The sequence below is a fragment of the Octopus bimaculoides genome, chromosome 19 (assembly GCF_001194135.2).
Source record: "Octopus bimaculoides isolate UCB-OBI-ISO-001 chromosome 19, ASM119413v2, whole genome shotgun sequence".
Classification (NCBI taxonomy): Eukaryota; Metazoa; Mollusca; class Cephalopoda; order Octopoda; family Octopodidae; genus Octopus; species Octopus bimaculoides.
The window spans coordinates 6,939,260-6,964,474 of NC_068999.1; the positions used below are offsets into that span (position 1 = coordinate 6,939,260).

The 25,215-nt window shown below is 37.0% G+C and overlaps 3 protein-coding genes across 7 annotated transcripts in view; 2 read left to right on the forward strand and 1 right to left on the reverse strand.

Moving 5' to 3' along the window:
* Positions 1 to 5,896, forward strand: part of LOC106873087 (T-complex protein 1 subunit theta) — a 21,912-nt gene extending 16,016 nt beyond the window's left edge. Inside the window, exons 14-17 of the mRNA XM_014920307.2 lie at positions 2,488 to 2,580; positions 2,772 to 2,843; positions 4,158 to 4,274; positions 5,533 to 5,896. Of these exons, the coding sequence (XP_014775793.1) occupies positions 2,488 to 2,580; positions 2,772 to 2,843; positions 4,158 to 4,274; positions 5,533 to 5,598 (348 nt within the window). The 3' untranslated portion in view covers positions 5,599 to 5,896. The remainder of the gene's footprint in view (positions 1 to 2,487; positions 2,581 to 2,771; positions 2,844 to 4,157; positions 4,275 to 5,532) is intronic.
* Positions 5,897 to 10,008: 4,112 nt separating this feature from the next.
* Positions 10,009 to 12,540, reverse strand: LOC106873089 (microfibrillar-associated protein 1). Its single transcript, XM_014920313.2, has one exon. It carries the CDS (start codon positions 12,328 to 12,330, stop codon positions 11,017 to 11,019), a length of 1,314 nt encoding a protein of 437 aa, XP_014775799.1. The 5' UTR covers positions 12,331 to 12,540; the 3' UTR covers positions 10,009 to 11,016.
* Positions 12,541 to 12,599: 59 nt separating this feature from the next.
* On the forward strand, positions 12,600 to 23,999 carry LOC106873088 (divergent protein kinase domain 2A). Of its 5 annotated transcripts, none has more exons than XM_014920308.2 (5): positions 12,600 to 12,699; positions 18,307 to 19,072; positions 20,424 to 20,546; positions 21,627 to 21,804; positions 23,269 to 23,999. In XM_014920308.2, the coding sequence occupies exons 2-5, from the start codon at positions 18,386 to 18,388 to the stop codon at positions 23,613 to 23,615; spliced, it is 1,335 nt and encodes a 444-aa protein (XP_014775794.1). In that variant the 5' UTR covers positions 12,600 to 12,699; positions 18,307 to 18,385; the 3' UTR covers positions 23,616 to 23,999. The 5 variants fall into 5 exon arrangements, with proteins under 5 accessions (XP_014775794.1, XP_014775796.1, XP_014775797.1 ...); XM_014920310.2 differs by lacking the exon at positions 12,600 to 12,699 and adding an exon at positions 12,706 to 12,825; XM_014920311.2 differs by lacking the exon at positions 12,600 to 12,699 and adding an exon at positions 12,839 to 13,049.
* Positions 24,000 to 25,215: the final 1,216 nt, after the last annotated feature.

A 25,215-nucleotide genomic window follows, 5' to 3' on the forward strand; every position in this document is an offset into this window, starting at 1 on the left:
CAGTGTATGGCATGTGTGTGTGTGTACTAAGAAATGAGTCTTTTGTCATCTAAAAACAAATGTGATGAATGAACAGTCTACTTGGGGATGACTGCCCAGTTGCAAAACAATGCCTAAAATGTATTCATCCAACCCATGCTAGCTTGGAAAATATGGATGTAAGTGAATAAATGATTTCAGATATATATAGATGTGTGTGTATCAGGAATTGTCTTTATTGTGCTTTTTTTTCTTTTTTTTTTTTTTTTTTTTTTTTCTGGTCACTGCAACATTATCTCAGGATATAATATGTATAGGTGCAGGGGTGGTTAAAATGTTGGCTTCCTAGCCAAGTGGTTGTGGTTTCAGTCCCTCCGTGTAGCACCTTGAGCTGACCATGGTTTTGTACATTTGTTTACATTTAATTCTCGGTCAAAAGCCATGGCATTGATGCAGTGTTCTGTCAGTATTTCACCTATCAATAGACAACCGGCTTTTGAGGGTTTTGGAATAAGGGATCCTTTATTTGAAAGCTGGTAAGGGTTAGCACTAGGTAGGGTGTCCAGTTGTAAAACAATGCCTAAAATAGCATATTCATCTGACCAATGCGAGCAGAGGAGAATGGATATAAACGTCTTACATATGAAATGGGTTGTCTTTTTCTGCTGTGGTTTCCTGTTTTCCTTAAGATACTTTAAATGCTACTGTCTAAGATCTTAACGCAGGTGAACTTTACTGTTCCAAAGCATTAAGAAAAAGTTATAATTCATAAAGCTTTAAATTGTCTTTATAGATGTGGAGGACATTGTTGTGGTTCCCTGTACTATCTGAATTGGTCAAAAATCTCTTTGATAGTAATGCAATAGGACTCTGATGAAGGCTAGAAGCCTGAAACTTCAGAGAAGTCACCGTCATCACTTGAATAATAAATGTGTGTGTGTGTGTATATATATTCAAAGCTGATGATGATAGCTATGTGTATGTGTGTACATGCACACATATGTTCATAGTGATTGTTATAAGATACTTAGGGAACTGCCACAACTCTAAGATGAATTTATTGAACAGAAAGCTGCATTATTAAAGGAGAACTTGAAATAAACTGCTTAACACTCTCTTCAGTTACATTTTATTTTAATTTCTCTCTTTTGTCTTTCTGCTCGTTGACGTCATCTGTTGCTAACGTTAAATATGATGATTATATGGATTCCCCTTCTGACTTCTTTGGAGACATTCCATTTTCTGATTGTTGGCAACAGGGAATGCATGTGTGTGTGTGTGTGTGTACTAAGAAATAAGTCTTTTGTCATCTAAAAACATGCCGAATGAACAGTCTACTTGGGGATGACTGCCCAGTTGCAAAACAATGCCTAAAATGTATTCATCTAACCCATGCTAGCATGGAAAAATGGGTGTAAGTGAATAAATGATTTTAGATGTGAAATAAGTTACTTAACACTCTCTTCAGTTACATTTAATTTTAATAATTACAATTAATTTAAATGGTATGAAAATAATTTTAATTTCTCTTTCTCCTCGTTGAGGTCATCTGTTGTTAATGTTAAATATGATGATGATTATATGGATTCCCCTTCTGACTTCTATGGAGACATTCCATTTTCTGATTGTTGGCAACAGTGTATGGGATGCGTGTGTGTGTGTACTAAGAAATGAGTCTTTTGTCATCTAAAAACATGCCGAATGAACAGTCTACTTAAGGATAGCTACCCAGTTGCAAAACAATGCCTAAAATGTATTCATCTAACCCATGCTAGCTTGGAATAATGGATGTAAGTGAATAAATGATTTTAGATATATATAGATATGTGTGTTTCAGGAATTGTCTTTTTTTTATTGTGCTTTTTTTTTGTTTACTTTAACCTTTTCGTTACCATATTTCTAACCAAAATACGCCCCTTATGTGAAATAAGCTACTTTACACTCTCTTCAGTTACATTTAATTTTAATAATTACAATTAAATTAAATGCTATGAAAATAGTTTTAATTTCTCTCCTTTCTGTTTCTCCTCATTGACATCATCTGTTGCTAACGTTAAATATGATGATTATATGGATTCCCCTTCTGACTTCTATGGAGATGTTCCATTTTCTGATTGCTGGCAACAATGTATGGGATGCGTGTGTGTGTGTATTAAGAAATGTCTTTTGTCATCTAAAAACAAATGTGACAAATGAACAGTCTATTTGGGGATGACTGCCCAGTTGCAAAACAATGCCTAAAATGTATTCATCTAACCCATGCTAGTGTGGAGAAATGGATGTAAGTGAATGTAACTCCTTTCTGGAAATTGTCTCATGATTAACCCTTTCGTTAACATATTTCTAACCAAAATACTTGACTGGGTTTACAACACTTTCCTTTCTCTTTTGCCCAATTCAAACTTAGATTTTAACTCTTGGCATCCAGCTGGTTTGGACAATAACATCTTGCATGAGTTTTAATTGCTTGTTGAAGTTAGTTTTCAACTTTGTGTTTATTTGTTGCAGAGTATTCCTGGTTTAGAACAATATGCTATTAAAAAGTATGCGCAGTCCTTAGAAATTCTTCCTCAGTCTCTGGCTGAAAATACCGGAGCAAAGGTAAGTGGGAATTTCTTTTTCTTTTTTTTCTTTTTTTTTTTTTTTTTTTTTTTTTTTTTTTTTTTTTTTTGCCTTTACTTTTCTTTCCAGTTTACCAAATATCTTATTTGCTCTAAATTCCTGTTTTGTATTTGTGAGGCTTCAGAGAAAGAAGAAAATATCTATTTTTCTATTTTGTCTATTTTATGTAGAGCCGAGAAGTTCTTTCCAAGTTGTATGCTTCTCATCAAGAAGGTAAACAGAATGTTGGTGTGAATATTGAGGTGAGGACTGTTTGTTTTTATTTTCTCTTCACCCACCCTTCCTAATAGGAGTAAATAGTAATTTCCATATTTCTGTGTTAATCCATTAGTGTTTAAACAAGCCAGATCTGATCTCATAACTATCCTACAATGTCACTCTAAAAAATAAGCAATCACATCATCAAAATCTCAAAGATACAAGATAATTGCAGGATTGTTTCAAAACAATGTGAATAAGTACTGCTTTTGACAGTCTGGAATGCTAAAGGGTTGATAAAGAAACTAAGAAGGGAGATGAGTTGCTGTTGCACACTTTGATAAGTAAAGTTAGAACAACCCCAAGAAAGCAGCTTGTATGTGGCATTTTGATTTCCAGAAATCGAATCCTCAAGATGGTTAGTCTGAAAATATGGTATTCTGATTTGGATTACTACCAAATCTCCTTCAAGTCCCTTCATAATGACTTAAGAAGAAGAAAAGGGAAGCTTTCAATAATGTTGTATGTAAAGAAAAAAAACAAAACAATAGGGTGTTAGTGCAAGGAACATTTAAATCGAAATTGATCTGGAAAATAAAATGATTTTTGTCTGGGGTTGTTCAATTAAGAAAATGGTTTCTAGTGAGAACATCTGTGTTGATATTGTTATTTGTTTCTTCAAGTTGAGGCCACCAGTTCTTTGGCATTTAAACCAGCCATATCTGGCCAAAGGCGCATGGCTCAGTGGTTAAAGCATTGGGCTCACAATCATGAGGTGGAGAGTTTGATTCTCAGACCAGGTTGTGTTCTTGAGCAAAGCAATTTATTTCATGTTGCTCCGGTTCACTCAGCTGTAGAAATGAGTTGTGACGTTGCTGGTGCCAAACTGTATTGGCTTTTGTCTTTCCCTTGGATAACATCGGTGACATGGAGAGGAGCGGCTGGTATGCATGGGGGCAACTGCTAGTCTTCCATAAACAACCTTGCCTAGACTTGTGCCTTGGGTAACTTTCTAGGTGCAATCCCATGGTCATTCATGACTGGGGTGAGGTCTTTACCCTTTTTATCCAGCCAAAATATTCTACCTGTTTTGTGTCCAAACTTGCCAAATCTGGCCTCTCACTCCTGTTCTACAATATCATTCTAAAAATTAAGTTACCTCATCAAAATTTCAAAATAATAATGTATGATTAATTCAGAACAATGTCGATAAGTATGCATTGCTTTTCACAGAATGTGATTGCTAAAGGTTAACATTTTAATTTTTTAACTTCAGTATAAATAACCATTCCTCGAATTGTGGATTAAATATATTGTTGCCTTTCAGCTGTTTATCTAAGATTTTATTTTATTTTTAGGATGTTGGTGGTGTTACGGATGCAGTAGAAAAAAATATTTTAGATCTTTATACGAAGTTTTTCTGGATATTGAAGTTTGCCACTACAGCTGCTTGCACAGTGCTCAATGTTGACCAGGTAGGGATATATCTCTTGTTCTGTTGTTTCTTCTTGCTCTTTTCCTTTTTGTAATACATATGGATGTCGTTAATTAGAGCTGAGGTATGGCTGTGTGGTAAGGTTCCAGGTTCAGTCTCACTGTGTGGCACCTTGGGCAGGTGTCTTTTACTATGGCCTCAGGTAGACCGAAGCCTTGTGTGTGGATTTGGTTGATGGAAACTAAAAGAAGTCTGTCATGTGTGTGTGTATATATATATATATATATATATATATATATATATATATATATATATATATATATAGGTACAGGAGTGGCTGTGTGGTAAGTAGCTTGCATCCCAACCACACGGTTCCAGGTTTGGTCTCACTGCGTAGCACCTTCGGCAGGTGTCTGTTACTAAAGCCTTGTGAGTTGATTTGGTAGTCGGAAACTGAAAGCCCAGGTGTGTTTACCTCCCCGTAACTTAGCAGTTCAGCAAAGAGACCGTTATAATAAGTGCTAGGCTTACAAAGAATGAATCCTGGGTTTGATTTGCACAACTACAGGCAGTGCTCCAGCATGGCCGCAGTCAAATGACAGACAAAAGAATAAAAATATGTATATATTTATGTCTGTCCCTTCACCATCACTTGGCAACCTATGTTGGTGTGTTTACATCCCTGTCACCTAGCTTACAAAGTTGACTAAAAGCCTTCAAGGCGGTGCTCCAGTATGGCTGCGGTCAAATGACTGAAATAAGTTAAAGAATAAAAGAATATTTAAAGGTGCAGGCGTTGTTTCTCAACCATGTGTTCTTGGGTTAAGTCCCCTGCATGGCACCTTTAGCAAGTGTAATCTATTATCGCCCTGGGTTAACAAAAGCCTTGTGAGGGATTTTTTGACAGAGGCTTGTACGTGTAACCATGTTGAAATGTTGTGATGGTTGTAAATGAACATCATCCTCATGCAAGTGAGATTGTTCATTTCCGGTCTCTGGCCACGGGGGGAAAATGGAAATCTAATTTCCAGTTTAACATCACAACCTGGCCCTTGGATGTCTTTCTGCCAAAGTGGTTCCTACAAACTGTCAAAGGCCGTTGCTGTTGACTCTTTGTAGACATATAATTGGGTACTGCAAGTATTAGAAACCTCATCTCTGGTTTGAGAATAACTTCTTTGATTAAGCTTTTTAAAACAATGATACAATTCAGTTTTAGAATTTCAACATCTTGTTCTGATATGTTCAGTTTTTATAATATATTTATCATTTCCTCTTTTTTTCTTCTTCATTTGCAGATCATTATGGCCAAACCTGCAGGTGGTCCCAAGACTCGAGAGACCAAAGACTGGGATGAAGATTAGTCTAGTCTCATTAACTTTCATTTATACCAAGCATTCATTATCATGTATAATAGGTTGCATTATTTATTCCTTATTTTTTTTTCTATAAGAAAAAAATATTTACTGGCTTCATATTAAGTACCATCTAATTTCCATTTTTACCAGAAATGTGATGGAAGGTTCATTATCTTTCCACAGTGAGTTTCATACTGAGAAAACCTTTAAAATGAGATTGGAAGAAGAAAAAAACAAAAAAAAAACTGATTTGCTACAATGTGTATTGTAATTCGAAACCAAAATAAAACATTTGTTTGAATTATTTGATGTTTATTTTTCAATCTTCAATTTTCAAGTCTATACTATATTTGGGTTATGTTATCAGTGTGGCAAGGGTCCCAATTCATCATCATTTATACAACCTTTCTTGTGTAAATGATGGTCTAATTCGACTTCCAGGCCCTGTCATGCACAATTGGGGGTGGGGTGTATGTGATTTTTGAATGCACCGCAAAGCTGTCAGTGGATATACTCTCTTTTGTGGCAGTGCATCTAACACGACCCATCGTCTGAAGTTTTGACAGCTCCTTCGGGTTTGTTGTCCTGGAGGAACTGGTTTTTTGTTTGTGGGTGGGAAGCAATGTGGTCATAGACTTGCCCTTGAACTTTGAACATGGGCGTAAATTCATGTTCAACTATCTCCTTAGATGCACCAGACGATGTAGTTTGAAATGCAGAGTTGTATTGTTTGATATTGATCAGAAAATCCTTTGACTGGATGGCTGTGCCTTCCATAAGAGGTTGAGGTGCTGGGGATCTTTTTTAAAACGGGGGGCCACATTTTTCATTAACGAAACACTTTGAAACTTGGAACACTGGTACAATGTGTCATATAAAACATCTTTTTCTCTTAGTCTTCTTTAAAAAAAAAAGAAATCCAGAAGCTATTCCATGTTAAAGTTGTCGTATTTCTATAATTTCAACCAATCACTGACGTCCATTCAGCTGATATACATTAAGTGCCGACTACATAAACAAATGATTCTGAAACAACCCTAACCCTAAAGTTAGGGTTAGGGTTAAAGCAAATTTAAAATGAAAAAAGTAAATAAAACGAAGGTATGGAGATTAAATACGCTTTACACCAAAGGAGTAAATGTAAACAACTGAATACTTGTCAGTGATTGGTTGAAATTATCGAAATAAGACAATTTTTTACATGAAATAAATTCGAATACAAAAATATTTTTATGTTCTATAACACAAAATAGATAAGTATACGAAGTTTGAAAGTCTTTCCGTACCAAAAACACTACGTAAAACATTAATGAAAAATGTGGCCCCCGTTTTAAAATAGATCCGGTGCTGGTAATCTTAGCTTGCTGCCTGAGCAGCACATGCCATTAGTTTCATTTAGAAATTAAGCTTTGCAGAAACAACAATTTGTGTTCAGCACACTAACTTGGACAAAATTATTGTTTTTATAAAGGTGGGATGGATCATATCTGAAAGCAGCTCCAGGAGTTGTGAAGAACAAATTTGTACACAGCCTGTTTCTGAGAGCTGTTCTATTGGACCTCTGTCTAATCATTAAAATGTTGTTTTAATGATTCAGCATTAAGTGCTGCAGCATGCCTTCACTGATCTTGGGAAAATCTCATCTCTCTTCTTAATTGAGACTCTGATGTGCTGCAACATGCCTTTGCTGATCTTGAAACAATATTATATTACATTACAATATAAATCTTACTCTTTCACTTTTCACATGTAATACCGAACCAGTGCCAATGTTATATTGTTTTAATGCAAATGAAAAAATAGATTACATGCTGACACTGATGGGGTCGTAAAATTTGATTGAGCCATTTGAGAATGCATAGGGAAGACAAAGAATTTTATAATATATAGAGACTAGCAGAGATACCTGGCATTGCTCGAGATTAAAATTGTACAGTTTGTGTGTATATATATATATTATATGTTGAAAAGGGTGATACGGGAAAGTGCGGCATTGACAACAAAACATTTGTAGAGTAAATGGTCTAATTCAACTAAGCAACATATAATATGTCCATTTAGAGGATTCCAGGCCCTGACATATCATGGAAAATTGGGAGTGGCAGTCAGGTATGTAATTTTAGATTGACCTCAGTACGCAAGTGGTACTTAATTTATCAATCCCAAAAGGATGAAAGGCAAAGTTGATCTTGGTGGAACATAAAGACCGACGAAATACTGCCAAGCATTTCATCCGGCGCATCAACGTTTCTGCCAGCTCGTCACCTTGGAGAAAAAAAAAAAGTAATAACTTTTGTCACTATTCAGTTGATTAAAATGATTTAATGTCGGTCTTCCCTGCTGGTCAGTTCAAAGTCTACACCATGCTTCTGTGTTTGTTTTAACATGGTTTTATTTTGGTTGGATGGTCTTTTTTTTTTTTTTTTTTTTTTACATAAAACTAATTAATTTTTATTTTTCAAACTTCTCCACTTTTCACCTCTTCGTCAGGCAGGGAAGTACAGCACCCATGGCTTTTCACTCTCAGTTTTTACATAAAACTATTGAATACTTGCAGCAAAGCCTTTATCCTAAAAGTTGCTCATCTCACAAACTTACCTGTTCCACTGTCCTCAAATTCACCCTCTTGTAGCTTGAGGGGACTTCATCATCACCATCTCTCCTTTATATCTCCTCTACAGCAAAACACCTGCTCTTACCTCGGTGAAGGTGCATGGTTCAGTGGTTAGATCATTGGGCTCACAGTCATGATGTGGTAATTTCTATGTCCCAGAGTGGGTTGTGTAGTGTTTTCTTGAGCAAGACACTTTACTTCATGTTGCTCCAGTTTATTCATCTAGAAATGAGTTGTGACATCACTGGTGCCAAGCTGTATCGGCCCCTTTGCTTTTCCCATGGATAACATCAGTAGCATGGAGAGGGGAGGCTGGCATGCATGGCCAATGACTGGTCTTGCCTAAAACAACCTTGCCCGGACTTATACCTCAGAAGAAACTTTTTAGGTGCAATCCCTTGGTCATTCATGTAGCAATCCTATAGGAAAACACGAAACTAGTAATTTCATCAAATTTGTTTTAAATATCAGAGAAAATTATGATTCTGCCAAAGAAATTTTATTTTTAAACTTAAAGTTTCTAAAAATTATGACTTTTGCAAAATCATAATGCCTGATATTTAAAACACACAAAGCCAAAGTCTCCAATCTAAACTTTAATTTTAGTTTGAAAAGTTGAACGAATGTGCCTACACACAATACACAAAACATCTTTCCCAAAGACATTGTTTTTTTTCAAAAATCTCTTTACTCTTTTACCTGTTTCAGTAATTTGACTGCGGCCATGATGGAGCACTGCCTTTAGTCGAGCAAATCGACCCCAGGACTTATTCTTTGTAAGCCTAGTACTTATTCTATCGGTCTTTTTTTACCGAACTGCTAAGTTACGGGGACATAAACACACCAGCATCGGTTGTCAAGCGATGTTAGGGGGACAAACACAGACACACAAACATATATATATATATATGGGAGAATGTACGAAAAAACAACAACAGACGAGGACAGGTGGTGTAAATAACAAAAGGATGTATTAGTATGACGCTCGGGAATACGGAAAGTCTTTGACGTTTCGAGCTACGCTCTTCAACAGAAAGAATACGAAGACACAGAAAAAAAATTGAATAGTGTTCAGTCAACGGTCAATCATAATAATAATAATATATATATATATATATATATATACTTATATACAACGGGCTTCTTCAGTTTTCGTCTACCAAATCCACTCACAAGGCTTTGAGCGGCCCGAGGCTATAGTAGAAGACACTTGCCCAAGTTGCCACACAGTGGGACTGAACCCGGAACCATGTGGTTGGTAAGCAAGCTACTTACCACACAGCCACTCCTGACTGCATCAAATATTTTTTTGCAAAAACGTTTAAATAGATATTTACAGATACATTTATATCTATATATATAAGTCTATAAATATGCATACAACTAGTATACACAAACACACACGTGTGAGTATTTATATATGCGTTTGTGTGTGTGTGTACAAGTATTGTTTGGTAAAATCTAATATATATGTGTTTACAGCTTTTACAAGGAATAGGTTGACTGATTTTGAAGTTTTGGCTTGCATGATAAAGGCTTTGGTCGGCCCAAGGCTATAGTAGAAGACACCTGCCCAAGGTGTCACACAGTGGAACTGAACCTGGAACCACGTGGTTGGGAAACAAGCTTCTTACCACACAGCCATGCTTATATATACATATAATGAAAGACCTGCAATAAAATGAATAGGTTTCCCTTTGAACCATGTGGCCATTTTTGCTGTCAGAAATTTAAATAATGCCATGTAGTAAAAATACATTTTTAAAATAAAATAAAATGAATGCCTATTTTTTAAAATACAATGTATTTTAGAAAAATCAAAAGACTGTTTATTGCTTATGATGACAAATGATGAATATATATATATATATATAAAAAAAATTAAATAATGATTTTTTTTTTTGTATGAAAATTTGTTGATGCCAAAGTTTTTGATATAGAATGTCTGGGGTACAACTAAGAGTTCGGAAAATTAAAAGACTTACTATCTTATATATCTTTGTTAATAAACATATAAAACATTTTCTTGCAGTTGTTATTTACTTAATGACACATCAAAGTATTTTAAAATAATGTTGACAAAGAGATAACCTATACTGTTTCTGTATTAGACAACTAATGACATTACAGGTACAACTTTCCAGAAACCTCTTATAACCTGCTCTAATTAACGAGCAGGTACTTCAAATTCCCACCAGATTAGTTTACTAGTGCCTTGCATAGTACAACATTAATGAACTTGTATCATCTTAACTAATATACAGGTATTTCAGTTATTCAGGTAAATTTAATATTTAATATAGAAGGTGACCACCCTTGGTAATCCATAATCTGGAAAGGTTTTGGAACTAAAGGTTCTGGAAAATCTAAGTTGTACCTGTACTTTCTAGATATTAAATGAAATTTAGAAATAAACTATCTGCCCTTGATATGTTTTAAATTAATAATGGTTTCAAAATTTGGCACAAGGCCAGCAATGGTAAGGGGTAAGTTGATTACATTGACCCTAGCGGTTAGTTGGTACTTATTTTATCGACATGAAAAGAGGAAAGGCAGAGTAGACCTCAGCAGAACTTGAACTCAGAATGTAAAGACAGATGCTAAGCATCTTGTCCGGCTTGCTAACAATTCTGCCAGCTCACTGCATTGTTTTTCTAAATTAACAACAAAAATAATATTTGTCCCCTTTTGAAAGAAAACAATTTGTGTCCCTTAAGAAAAAAAAAAAAAAAAAAGTGAATGTAAAAGTAATTTGTTTGAGTCACAGGTGTTTTGTAAAAGTTTGTACTTAGTTGTCATGTCTTTAAATATTATTTCCGTTTTTTGACCGATGGTCTTTCAAACACTTGTTTCATGCCACCACCCTTTGATGTATGGAATTTAAGATTTTGTGCAGTGTCGGCCAGCCAAGGAGAATCGAACTGAGTCGTGTCTTGGTCAACCAAATGCGTATATTTGGTTCGTCCAGAACGACCAAAATTCTTCACCTGCATGACTTTAGGTAGAATAGTCTTATCAAAATGATCTTCCAAAGTTGGTGCTGAAAAGTCCCGCTTGTAAACAGTATCTTCTTCGTCCATGAAAAACGCACCCCTATGATAATATTTCTGAAGAAACTTATATCGTCCTTTAGGTGCTTTGTTGGGTATAATCTTAGGATTAGCTCGCTGTTCTGATCGTCTTTCTTCATCGTTCATGTTTCGTAATCGGTCGATCTCACCCTTTTCTTTCTCCAGAGCTTCTCGTTCCTCTCGGTCACGCTTCATGCGTTTCAACTCACGAACTTTCCAGGCTTCGTATTCTTCTTCATCATTTTCGTCACCCGTATCCACAGCATCACACGGATCTTCCTCTTTCGTCTCTTCTAATTCTTTTCTTGCCTCTGTTTCAATTATCTTTAGCGTTTGTCGTCGTCTTTCTTCCACCATTCGTTTCGTTTCGATTTCTTGTTCGCGTGCCTTTAAGTCCTCCTTCTCTTTTTCTTGGATCGTGATTCTGTCTTTCTTTCTAACGAAAACAGGCTTTAATCTAGGCCCAGTTTCTTCTTCAGAATCGGTATATTCCTCATATTCAGACGATTCTTCATCACTTTCGCCTTCAGATTTTTCATCTTCAAGGTCCATAACTTCTTCTTCCTCTTCTTCTTTTCTTTGTAAGGCCCGTTGCCTTAACAATTCTCTCCTTCTCTCGATTTCTTCTTCATCCAATTCTTCTTCTTCGCTACTTTCCTCTTCCTCTCGCCGGTGCCTGTCATCCATTTCATCTTCGGATGCTTCCATGACAACTTCTGGCTCAATAACTTCCCTACGATGTCTCGTAACCCGATCCTCCACATCGCTATCATCATCAATCGTTCTCTCTTTCAACCGTCTCAAACGAGGATCTTCGGATTTGTTATCAACAAGAACCGGTTTAGGAGCATCACGTACCTTCTTCGGTCCGAAATTGAACTCAACCTCTTCTTCTTCCTCGCTGCTAGAATCGGGAGCGTAGTCAGGTCTTTTACCCGTCACATACCGATTCACTTTCACCTTTTGCATCGTGATGTCTCCCTTTTCATTCTTAATCGTCACGGCCCCTGCCGTCGACTGGATCGGGATCGTGTTATTCACTCGTCCACTCATGTTTCAACCGAAGAGGGAAAAACAAACTTTACAACATGTAAACAATATCTGATATAAGCAAAGGAGTATTTACCAATCCAGGTAAACCTCGATAGAGGTATTGTGAGTCAGGAGTAATATCTACTCCAGGTTTGACTGTGTATTTCAGTAACAAAGGTGAACGGAGTCAGGAAATATCACAGATTTCAAAACATGGATGAAATTTACTCATTGGAGCTTTATTTCCTCCAATTCTAAAGAGTGAACTACGTTGATTAATAATAGTAAACCAGAGTTATCTTCTCTTGGTGATCAGAGCAACATGTTTGATTTTTGACACCTGCATGTTTTGTCGATGATTTCTTTTGTGGTTAATTAAGCATGCTCAGGGTAAGATTATGGAACTATTTAAAAAGAAAAAAAAAATGACAACGTTAACATTTTAAACTTACTAACCATTTCTTTGTTAACAGTTGAAATATATACTAACTTATAACCTTCAGGTATCCTGTAAAGGTGATTAGTGATCAATTATCATTATCATTATTATTATTATTGCTATTGTTGTTATTATTATTGATAAGGTGGTGAGCTGGCAGAATCGTTATCACTCCGGACAAAATGCTTAGCAGCGTTTCGTCCGTCTTCACCTTCTGAGTTTAAATGGAATACCTAAATAAGTACCAGTTGAACACTGAGGGGTCGATGTAATCGACATGGCCACTCCCCCAAAATTTCAGGTTATATATTTCTCTTTGGCAGATTTTCTTTAACTAACGATTCAGAAGATAAAAGAAAGAAGATTTTGTTTTTTGCTTATTCAATTTCTGCTTTAAATTAATACTTCTAATACCTGTTAATTGCGCTTATATTGCTTACTTTTGCTGTATTTCTTTCTTTCTCTTTCACAGACACTTTTTTTTTTACATTCAACGTTTGGTCCAGATGGACTATATGTAATCTGAACCTTTCCCCCCTAACTCAAACCCTAACCCTAAACCTAACCCTAACACTAGTTTTGTGAGATTTGGCTGTTATTTCTAGCATGTAAATAGCCTGCTTGGTGGTGGGGGGGAATTGAAATTTATTCAAAAATTTTTTTTTCAGAATCGGAATCTCCATAGCCTAAAACGTGGGATTCCGTAAAAAAAAATTAATAAATAAGGGGGGGAAAGGTTCAGATTACATATAGTCCATCTCTACCCAACGTTTTTTCGTAATGTATAATAAAGGATGCATTTTGAGTTAATTTCCGTTGACCTGTTTTACTTTAAATATTAAAATAACGATTATTTTTTTCTCTGCGTGTGTTCGCTTTTGATTGGCCATGTACACATACGTTTTTATTCTGAGTGGGCGAATGGCCTTTTGAATTTGCTACCCTTGAAATATTTATTATTTATATATAGGTATTCCTACATATGTGCCCGCTCCTGACTTAGTTGCCACACAACTTCCAGAAAAAATGGATATTTTAAAATGTCATTTTCTACAAATGCGCATCAGATGGATGGTGTAGATTCCAATTATATCAAATTATGTGGGGGAGGGGGAGGATTCTGGAGGTGGAGCGAGGAGTGTATGAAAATTTACACGTAACGGCTTTCTTTACCCATAACTTTCAGAAAAATGGGTAATTTTTTTTCACAAAATTTTCTATAGATATCTTTCAGAGTGTGTAGATTACGATTATATTGGAATTTGATATGATAAAACAAAAAAAGAAATTTAATGATGGGCTCGTGCACATACATACTAAATGTAGGGCACTGTTAAGGGGATGATAATTGACGACCTGCAGACACGGACTTCACTGCGGTTTGCTAGTGAGCTGGTCCACAGAAAGAAGGGACTTCAGATTAGGCGGGGAGAGAAATCTCAGGTACTTAAGATGGTCGATTGTACTCGCTCTCATAATGTGTAGCTAATTGAAGTGAAATAAACAATATCTCGACGCAATCTTGTTCCGGATTGTTTTTATGTATAGCTTGCTCAAGCTATAACTGTTCACCCCGAAGTACAAAACGCAAATATGGCGAGCGATCACACCATCACCGTGAAACTATCACGATTCTGGCTGAAGCGGGCCGAAGTATGGTTCGCACAGATTGAAGCACAATTCACCATACGGACGGTCACCTCGGACCTCACAAAGTATTCCTATGTAACAGCGGCACTGGATAAGGACCCAGCAATAAAGGTAATATACATCCTAACCCTACGGTCTGCCACTCACAAATACGCCATTTTGAAATACAGACTGGCTTATTGACCAAGAAGCAATAATCAGGTACAGGATGCAAAAGACTTAGTTGATTCCAAAGCTTCCGAGCTTATGGATAGGATGCTGGCATTAATGCACCATGGTGAGTTTATTTATTATTTTTTTTTTTGTATTTAGGGAGATATTCCTTCGGAAATAACCACCCCAGGTCCATGCCCTCATAACGCCGACCGAGATCAAAGACCCAAGGCAGTTAGCGAAAGTGGCTGAAAAGCGATTTTTGATCGATGGGGACAACAACCATCAACACGTCAACAGCAACACGTTGCACCTGCCGCCCCTCGCGAAGCAGCCGTCTCAGACCGAGTACAAATTCTCGGGCGGACATGGCGCACAGTCAACCCCCTCGTCCCATAACCGACCTCTCCAATTTTTTTTCCTATGTTAACGATGACGGAGATTCCGAATATGCAAAAAAACACGTTTTCAAAAATTTTTATGCCCCACCCCCTTTTTTTTAATACTCTCTTTTACTTGTTTCAGTCATTTGACTGCAGCCATGCTGGAGCACCGCTTTTAGTCGAGGAAATCGACCCCAGGACTTATCTTTTGTAAGCCTAGTACTTATTCTATCGGTCACTTTGCCGAACTGCTAAGTTACAGGGACGTAAACACACCAGCATCGGTTGTCAAGCGATGTTGGGGGTGGGACAAACACACACACATATACATATATACGACGGGCTTCTTTCAGTTTCCGTCTACCAAATCCACTCACAGGGCTTTGGTCGGCCGGAGGCTATAGTAGAAGGCACTTGCCCAAGGTGCCACGCAGTGGGACTGAACCCGGAACCATGTAGTTGGTAAGCAAGCTACTTACCGCACAGCCACTCTTTAACGTTTATCGAATTTTCTTTTTTTCAATCTGCCTGGAAAGGCACGGAGATTAAGAATGTAGGGAAAATAACATTTTAATTTCAAATTTTTTATGAAAAATTCCAAAATTGTCCACCCCCCTCACCACCTCATTCCGCTGTCTAAAAGTGAAAATGAACGGCTGTTTTGTCCGTTTGCGCATGCGTAGATATATAGTGAACCATCAAAAGGTCACGCATGTGAAGCCCTCACCAGAAAATTCGATATGCTAAAAATAACAGTTAAATGTTTGTGTGTACGCGCGCGCAACAATTTCTACAGCTTATCCGAATAAACAGAGAAAGTACACAGAAATAGTTGGTACTACTAAAGCAGCGCGGACCCGAACGCGCAGTCGCGCGTCGTGAGTGGTCGATCCTAACCCTAACCCTAAACACGTATTCATTTGCACACGCGGGTTAGGGATAGGGTTAGGGTTAGAATCAACCACTCCAGACTAGCTAGCGCGGACGTGCGACTGCGCGTTCGATCCGCGCTGCTTTAGTAGTACCGAAATAGTTATGGAGGATCCGATTCTGAAAAAAAAAAATTTCAAAAATTGCATTTTCAAAATTTCATGTTATCGCAGTTTTGTGAGATTTGGCTGTTATTTCTAGCATGTGGATAGCCGGCTTGAAGGTCTGAGGGTATATTCTTTCACTTGTTTCAGTCATTTATTTGACTGCAGCCATGGTGGAGCACCGCCTTTAGTCGAGTAAATCGACCCCAGGACTTATTCTTTGTAAGCCTAGTGCTTATTCTATCGGGCACTTTTGTCGAACCGCTAAGTTATGGGGACGTAAACACACCAGCATCGGTTGTCAAGCGATGTTGGGGACACACACACACATATAAATACATACGACGGGAAAATGTTAAGGTGTGCTCTACCTTTCTTTTTAAATGTTAGGACCAATGTAAAAAATATAGTTTCTAGGCCCTACTAGAAATATAATTCCCAGAAGGCCATTAATATAGAAAAATTTTGATAGGCTTTCTGTGAAGGTCAGTTATGATTACAGTCCTAACATGAATAAATAGATTCACCCAACAGGCTATTCCAGCCCACACTTGTAGAAATGTAGTACCTGTATCCACTAGATCAGGCATGCAATGTCAGATCAGTAATATATGAAATTGAAGTCACCCATTGGTTACCAAATTCAATGATTGCTAAGAAAATGTATGTTGGTATGTGTGAGGGTGAATTCAAGAAAAGATTTCATAATCACAAGTCATCATTCAGCCACTCTGACAATAAAAATAGCAACCCACATCTGGAAAATGAAGGACAACACTACTTACAACTTCAAATGAAGAATTCTCAAGAGGTCAAAACCACATGTAAATGGATCAAAGAAATGTAGCCTTTGTATAACAGAGAGAGCACACATTCTGTTAAATTTGAAGAGCCAAACAGCTATTTAAATTCTGGAACTGATATTTTCATTAGATGTGTACATCAAAACTAGTTTAATTTATCCAATGAGATGATGTCTACTATGCTGAGATGACTAACAATTCTCCAGGGCAGTCCTCCATTTCCACACTTAACCTGCTCAAGGCTCATGCATTATGCACACATCTACACTTGAGTTACTTACAATTGTAGCTATATCAATTGACCACTAACACTAGGTATTGTATGTAGACATCTGAATCACCCAGACCAACACATGAACCACCAATAAATGTAATCACTTAATTTGACATAATATGCTAGCAAAGTATTTTTCACTCTGTTTAAGAAGATAATTCTTTTAGCTTATAAATGAATACTGACAATCCAAGGAACAGAACATACATTTTAACTCTTTTGATACCGACCCAGCTGGAATCACCTCTGGCTCTGTAGTACAAATGTCTTGTTTATAAAAGTTCTGAATTGAAATCTCTCACCAAACCTTAGTCACAATTTTTGTTCCTAACACTAGCTTAATGATAACTAAGTTATTTTTTGCTAAATCCTTTGTTATATTTAAAATTAATTGAAAGAAACACAGAGCATCTCAACAGAAATGTAACAAAACGGTTAAATTACTGAGTTACAACCTCTTCCATGCAAATGGCTCATTCAAGTAACATTTTTCTCAAAAAAATCTCATACTACTTATAGCCATTTTGATGACAAACCTGAAGGTTGCTGCAATAAGATGGCAACAGCTTCATCTAAGTTAAGTCGGATATCTTTTCTCTTGACATAAAGTTGAATTAGTTTGTCTCAGACAAGATACTGTTTATAAAATATTAACAACTCTCAAATTGTGAACCTTTCGGAAAATGAACAGTACACTGTGTATGTGTGTGGCTATAAAGGCAAAAGAAAAATTTCTGTGCCAAATGCTGAGAAATAAACTTTAAATCGTCAATCACCACATACAATATATATATACACACACACATACATACACAATGCCAATAAATTATTGTTCCTGAACATCATCATCATCATCATGGACTGAGGCCATGCTGGGGCACCACCTCAAAAGTCTGGTGCCTATTTTATCAGTTTCTTTTGATGAACTACTAATTTACAGGGATGTGAACAAACCACCTGTCATTAAGCAGTGTGGCAGAACAAACAAAAAGACAATCACTCATGCATATACATGATGGGCTTCTACACAATTTCCACCTACAAAAATTCACTCACAAGCCATTGGTAAGCCCAAAGTGCTGTGCTGCACTGTGGGACTGAACCCAAAACCATATGGTTTCAATGCAAGCTTCGTAACCACATAACCATGTCTGCATCTTAATATGTTTTTTGTTTTTGTGTCCCCCCCCCCCTCCTGTAAAGAATACCTAAATGTAAATTATAAATTCACGTTTTTTGTTTTTTTTTTCTCATTTTCCAGGAGTTGTAGATAGATTACAGTTTCATTTCTGGAAACTGACAATAAATGAGACAAAGCGACAGGAAAACGAGAGAGCAGAATGAATCATTCTCAGGATGGTCTCCGCCAACGGCACAAGAAGAAATCAATCATAAAATCAGCAATCTCTTCGACATCACAGAAATTTCAAAGTCTTTCTTTGAAAACTAAATGCCTCTTTGTTCTCCTTGCTTTCACACTTCTTGTTGCGTATATAATAATGCTCTGGTATCAGGTGACAAACAGGCTCCGTGAATTTACCTACATACAAGCTGATACATGCCCTGCATGTTATGGCTCTAGCATATGTCTTGCTCTATTCAGGGGTGATGCCCACTTCACTGGCATGCTTTCAAAGATTCGGTCTTTTGATTATTTAAATTCTAAGAATTTCCATTACGGCAAATTAAACGGCAAAGAGGTTGTTTTAAAAAAACTAGTAGCAGACGATGTGTTGAAAGACTTAGACGACAAAATCTGCCGTAGTGCTCGAAGGACTCCTGGTTGTGACGTTGCGAGGGTGGTTGTTAAAGCTGATTTTGTCTCTCAAGTTCGGCAACATGAATTGGAAGTGGATCATCTGAAAGGTGTTAACGATATGTTTTACTGTCCATCTCGGCGCCTTCTTGATCGACTACTGAAATATTACCTGGAGAAGTACTCGTACGAGGCACCATATTTCTACGCAGTTGATAAAATACAGATTTTGATAACAGCTATGATTAGTTCGGAGCCATTAATGCTACAGGTAATCTTTCGTCTTTTATTTGTTCTACTCCTTTTAGTCACTGGACCACAACCATGCTGGGGGCCCCATCTTGAAGGGCTTAGTCAAGCATATCAACCCTAGCTAGGGACTTAGCCTATCTTCCCTTTCACTGAACTAGTAAGTTACAGGGCTGTAAACAAACCAACACCAGTTCTCGAGCAGTGGGAGCAACAAAAATAAACACAGATACACACATATATCATTTATCTTTTTCCTTGTTACAGTCATTGAATTGTGGCCATGCTGGAATACCCCTGTACTTATCCTTCTTCAAGCCTGATCCTTATGCTGTTGGTCCCTTTTACCGAACTGCTAAGTTGTGGGAATGTAGAACCACCAACACTGGTTGTCAGATATTGGTAGGGAACAAACACAAACTCACACATACACACAGAGGATGGGCTTTTTTCAGTTTCCATCTATCAAATCCACTCACAAGGCTTTGGTCAACTCAAGGTCATAGTACAAGACACTTGCCCACAGTGCTATGCAGTGGGACTGAACCCAGAACCATGTGGTTGGGAAGCAGGCTTTTTACCACATAACCATTCCTGCACCTATATGGTTCACCTTTTATTTTCTTTCTATACTGTTTTGTCAATGGTTGCTATTTTGGATAAATGTTGTGAATTCCATACCTAATTAGCAATAGATTCTTTAGTAATTCCACCCTACATTGCCAAGCATATTTTTCTCTTTAAATGTCTACTTGTTTATAGTCCACTTACATTTTTCGTTAAAGGTAGGTCCTTTCAGCAGGTGATGTAACATACATTGTCTCTTTCTATGTCTGGCGGGAAGCATTCTTTTGTTATAAGTAGATACCTTTCAGTAGGTGATGACATGGTATGGATGTTAAGTAGGTACCTTTCAGTAGGTGATGACAATGTGTGGATCTTAAAGAGGTACCTTTCAGTAGGTGATGATATGATGTGGATCTTATCACCACCAAAAGCAATTCATATGAATGCTTTATATTTATTTTGGGATGTTGGTGCCATGTATAAAAACACCCAGTTCATTCTGTAGAATGGTTAGCATTAGGAAGGGCATCCAGTCGTAGAAACCATACCAAACCAGACATGGATCCCAGCAGCTCTCCAGCTGGCCATCTCCTGTCAAACCGTCCAACTTATGTCAGCATGGGAACCGGTTTTTATATGATGAGGATAATCATGTTTTTTTTTGGGGGGGGGGTTTTAACACAAATTCAACAGAACCAAATTCTTGACAGTAAGATGGTGATGGTGTGTGAATAATAATAATAATAATAATAATAATAAAACTTTATCTTTTAAGTAACAACTGTTTCTTTTAAAATTTTTTTCAGACATTTCCAGCATCTCAAGGGTGGCCATTTCCTTCATATATTGGAGCTTGTGGACGTTTTGTTCTTTTGGAAAACTGTGGCGAAAGTTTGCAGAATTTTCATCAGGCATCTCTAAAGAAACGAGTAAGTAATTGAGATTTGCTTTTTGGTTTGTTTGTTTTTTAATTAAATGTTTTATAAAGTAAAATATATTAGTGCTTAACGTATCATTATTATTATTTTAATTAATCAATATTTCCTTTAACAATTGAATAAATCAAATTGCTAATTGAGTTGCAGTGGCTGAGGTTGAGATTCTGTCTAATCAACCACCTGATCATAGGTTCAGGTTCTACCTCTACCCTTCTGAAGTGCCTTGGTATAATGCTACTTGCTTTAGTTATCTTTTACTTGTTCCAGTCATTGCCTTGAATTCTTAGTCGATATGAATCAAGCCCAGTACCTTTTTTGAGCTTGGTACTTGCTCTATCGGTTTCTTTTGCCGAACTGCTAACTTATGGGGATGCAAACGCATCAACACTGGTTGTCAAGCAGTGGGAGACAAAAAGGGACGAACACACACATATGTACAATGAGCTTCTTTCAGTTTCCATCTACCAAATCCACTCACAAGGGCTTTGGTTGGCTCAAGGTTACAGTAGAAGACACTTGCCCAAGGTGCTGCAGAGTGGGACTGAACCCAGAATCAAGTGGTTGAGAAGCAAATTTCTTACCACACAACCATCCCTGCACCTCCCTCCCCAATAGGTCCAGGAGTGGCCATGGTTCCAGGTTCAGTCCCATTGCGTGGCACCTTGGAAAAGTGTCTTCTATAACCTTGGGCCGACCAAAGCCTTGTGAGTGGATTTAGTAGATGGAAACTGAAAGAAGCCCGTCACACACACATATGTGTGTGTTTTTGTCCCCCTACCATTGCTTGACAACCGATGCTGGTGTGTTTACATCCCTGTAACTTAGCAGTTCAATAAAAGAGACCAATAGAATAAGTCCTAGGCTTACAAAGGATAAGTCCTGTGGTCAGTTTGTTCGACTAAAGGCAGTGCTCCAGCATGGCCGCAGTCAAATGACTGAAACAAGTAAAGGAATAGAATATTTCATTTCTATGTTGTTGTTCTTTTTGTACTGCTTCTTATCATTTTCATATTTATATACACAATTGTATTTGTATTATATTCTCTCTACTTGTTATGTATTGCCTTACAGTATGACCTGGCCTACCAAGTGATGAAAATTGCTAATTTCCTCGCAGAAAATCCATCTAATTTTTCTTTATATTGGACAAGTTTGAAGCCCAGTGATTTTGTAGTCGATCAAAACGGACACGTGAAATTTGTGGACCTGAAAAATATCATAGTTGTAGATAAAGAAGAGTACAAAGAAGGTAAGTGGACCATTTTTAAGTCTTGTTTTTGCATTTCTTTTTGTTGGTATTTTTCTGTCTCTTGTTAGGTACAGGTGTAGCTTCGTGGTTGAGAAGCTTGCTTTTCAGCCATGTGGTTCAGTCCCATTACATGGGACCTTGGATAATTGTCTTCTATTACAGCTGTAGGCCAACCAAAGTGTTGTGACTGGATTTAGTAGCCTCCGTGTGACTCAACATCCGAAGATCATGCTTCACTACCTTGTCCCAGGAAGACATGGGATGAGGTGGTGGCGTATAATTTTTGGATGTTGCTTCTCATGGAGGTGATGACGAGAGATGGAGACCTTTGGCGATTTGCTGTGCTTGAGAAGACATGTTAAGCCAAGTGAGATCACAGTTGTGGCCAGTACCGGTGACACACAAAAGGCACTCACTACACCCTTGGAGATGTTGGTGTTATGATAGGCCATTATTTTGATAAGGGGCTCCGAAAGGGGTCTCAGGGAATAGCGTTCCTACTTTCCTGAGCTAGTTTTCCACCACAAAAATTGTGGTAGAGGCTTTGGTCTTGGGGCCACTCGTGTCTAGAAACTGAAGTTGGGGGTAAGCAAGGGCCTGCTCCCCGTAGAAAATCCAGCTCCAAAAAAGCCTCATGATAGCAAGGGAGCATGGGCTGCACCTGCCTACCTCGGTTGCTGTGGTATTGAGGTTGATCCGGCTACCCCCATTAACAAGCACAAAACCTGGATTTAAAACACTGGATGATGATGATGATGATGATGATGATATTTCTACAGATATCCTATAGAAACTATAGCCAGCACTGATATTTCGCTACATTTCGTATCGAGACATCAGATGTAAACAAACAATGAGATCAAACAAAAATGGGGAATGAGTGTACTTGCCATATTTTGGGTGTTTTTGCCCCTTCATCAGCACCCATCTAACCCATTCTAGCCTCTGAACACATTGCTTATACACTCATTACCCATTTTTGTCTTCGATCTCATCGTTTGTTTACATCTGATGTCTTGATACGAAACTTTGTAACAAAAATCAGTGTTGGCTATAATTTGTATCGAATATCTGCAGAAATAATCTTATCAAAATATTTAATCCAATCCTAAAGAACTTTTGTATTTTCATGCCCTTTCCTAAAAATTGATTGGGAATTCTTCACAGCGCCCCCTATATTTGTCCTCACACTGCTTGACAATGGTGTTGGTTTGTTTACTCTTGTGACTTAGCAGTTCAGCAAAGGAGTCCAGAGTTATAAAAACATAAGTACTAGAGTTGCTTTGTTTGACTAAAACCCTTCAAGGCAATGCCCCAGCTTGGCCATAGTCCAATGACTGAAACAAGTAAAAGAAAAGAAGCTAATGTGATTTTATAGTTAATTAGTTGTGTTATATTTTTTTTTATTTTTTGATTGTTGTTTTGTAAATTAGAAAAAAGGTTTTTTTCATTGATTTCATTTAGTTGCAAACACAGGGAAACCAAAGACATTCGAAGCGATATTCACCGAATGCGAGAATTTCTGCCCACCCACCCCTACCAACGAGCTGTGCAACCATCTCAGCTCAGACTGGAACATCTACTTAGCGTGTCGCCACGTACTGTCAGAGCATGCTACAGATCCTGCCATGAAGGGTGGCCTCCTTCACGACATGTCGCACGCGGCCTTAGATGACTGGGATATGAGATTCCTCATCAAAGAATGCACGTCACCAACAACGAAAGGAGGAAGAATAAAATCTATCCATAGACTACTTCATACATTGGATTCTCTGCGGAACGGAAAGGAACAGCACCCAGTGAACATTTAAATAGTTTTGTAATTTTGATTTTTCTTTTTTTTTTTTTTTTTTTTTTTTTTTTGAATGCAAATTGTAGAAAATTTTTTATTTTTGTGACACTTTTGATAGACAATTTCTTTTGTCCATATTTGTATTAATATATATATATATTCTTGCAGAATTATAATAGAAATATTTATTAATATACATATGCACAATTGCAAAATTATAATATAGATATTTACTAATATATATATATGCATATGTATCTCTCTCTCTCTCTATATATATATATGTATAATAATGATAATTTTAGGGATAAAAATCCAAATTTACAGGTAAAAACTCAATTAAATTCAATTTATTAAAAATTAAAATTAAATTAAGTCTCACAGTATAAAATATACATATATAGTTTTAGGGAAAAGAACCAAGTTTCATGAACTCATCGATGAAAATCAACTGTCACATTTATTGTGCTTTTACTTACTAATTTTTCTATATGTGACAGTGGATTTTCATCGATGAGTTCATGAAACTTAGTTCTTTTCCCTAAAACTATATATATATATATATATATACATACACACACATGCAGTATTATGATATAAATATTTATTAATATATGTATTTATATATATATATATATATATATGCATACATGCAAAATTATAATATAGTATTGTGTTAATTATAAGAAAATGGAAAAGAAATATAGTGGAGACTTATTGTATTACGATGAAAACATATCACACAATGATTAAAGGATCAAAATAATTGTAAAAAATAAGCATATTTTTTCTCCATTTCCTTATTTTAATATAATACAATATTGGACGGTTTATCCCTATATATTGTGGAATTTTCTCTCGATAACACCAGTTGATATCTGGATTTCCAAATCCCTAACAAGGATATTACATCCTCAATATTGACTACGTATATGAGTTGTCTAAGGGGCCATAAGTCAAGGAGAAGATGTACCCATATAACTGTTAGTAGAGGGAGTATATTATCTGAATATATGATGAACACATTTAGAATTGACTGTCAGAAGAAAGAGTTCTCAACACTAAGGCAGAGATTTATAATATTTTTATTTTGATTGAGTTGGTCTCTTGCTACTCTGAGTTTCACCTATGTGTGCTCAGAGTTGTAAAGAGTAATCCCAAATGCAATACCAGCCCTAACAAGGTGACCGGCCAAGGATTAGGGATGCAAATCCCTGCCTGTATAATTTACCACAGGACTCCCACAGATGCAGAAGTTACACTGGCCTAAGTAGAGCATGGCTGACACCAATTCCATTAGGTTGTTCACATGAACAACCACATACAGAATGACATGATCTGATGTGTCCTTCCTTTTGTATGTCATGTGCGATTTGAAAGAGATTTAACTGCACTTTCTTTCATGCCCAGTGGATTCTCAGAGAATTCAGTAGTAACTTGTCATATTGTTTGGTTAATGCTCGTACTAATGTTCATATGCTGAGCCTGTCCACCGAAGATGATGACGACTTAGCAAAAGCCATCATCATCATCATCACAATTTGGACAAAAAGAGTCGAAATATTATCCGTATGAGTAACTTTATAGTTGCCATTGTGGTAAAAGTTCTTTAATGTTCA

Coding starts and splice junctions, on each gene's coding strand:
- LOC106873088 (XM_014920308.2), top strand. CDS start 18,386: ATGAATCATTCTCAGGATGGTCTCCGCCAACGGCACAAGAAGAAATCA. Junction 20,547..21,626: donor AGGCATCTCTAAAGAAACGA/GTAAGTAATTGA, acceptor ATTGCCTTACAG/TATGACCTGGCCTACCAAGT. Junction 21,805..23,268: donor TAAAGAAGAGTACAAAGAAG/GTAAGTGGACCA, acceptor GATTTCATTTAG/TTGCAAACACAGGGAAACCA.
- LOC106873089 (XM_014920313.2), bottom strand. CDS start 12,330: ATGAGTGGACGAGTGAATAACACGATCCCGATCCAGTCGACGGCAGGG.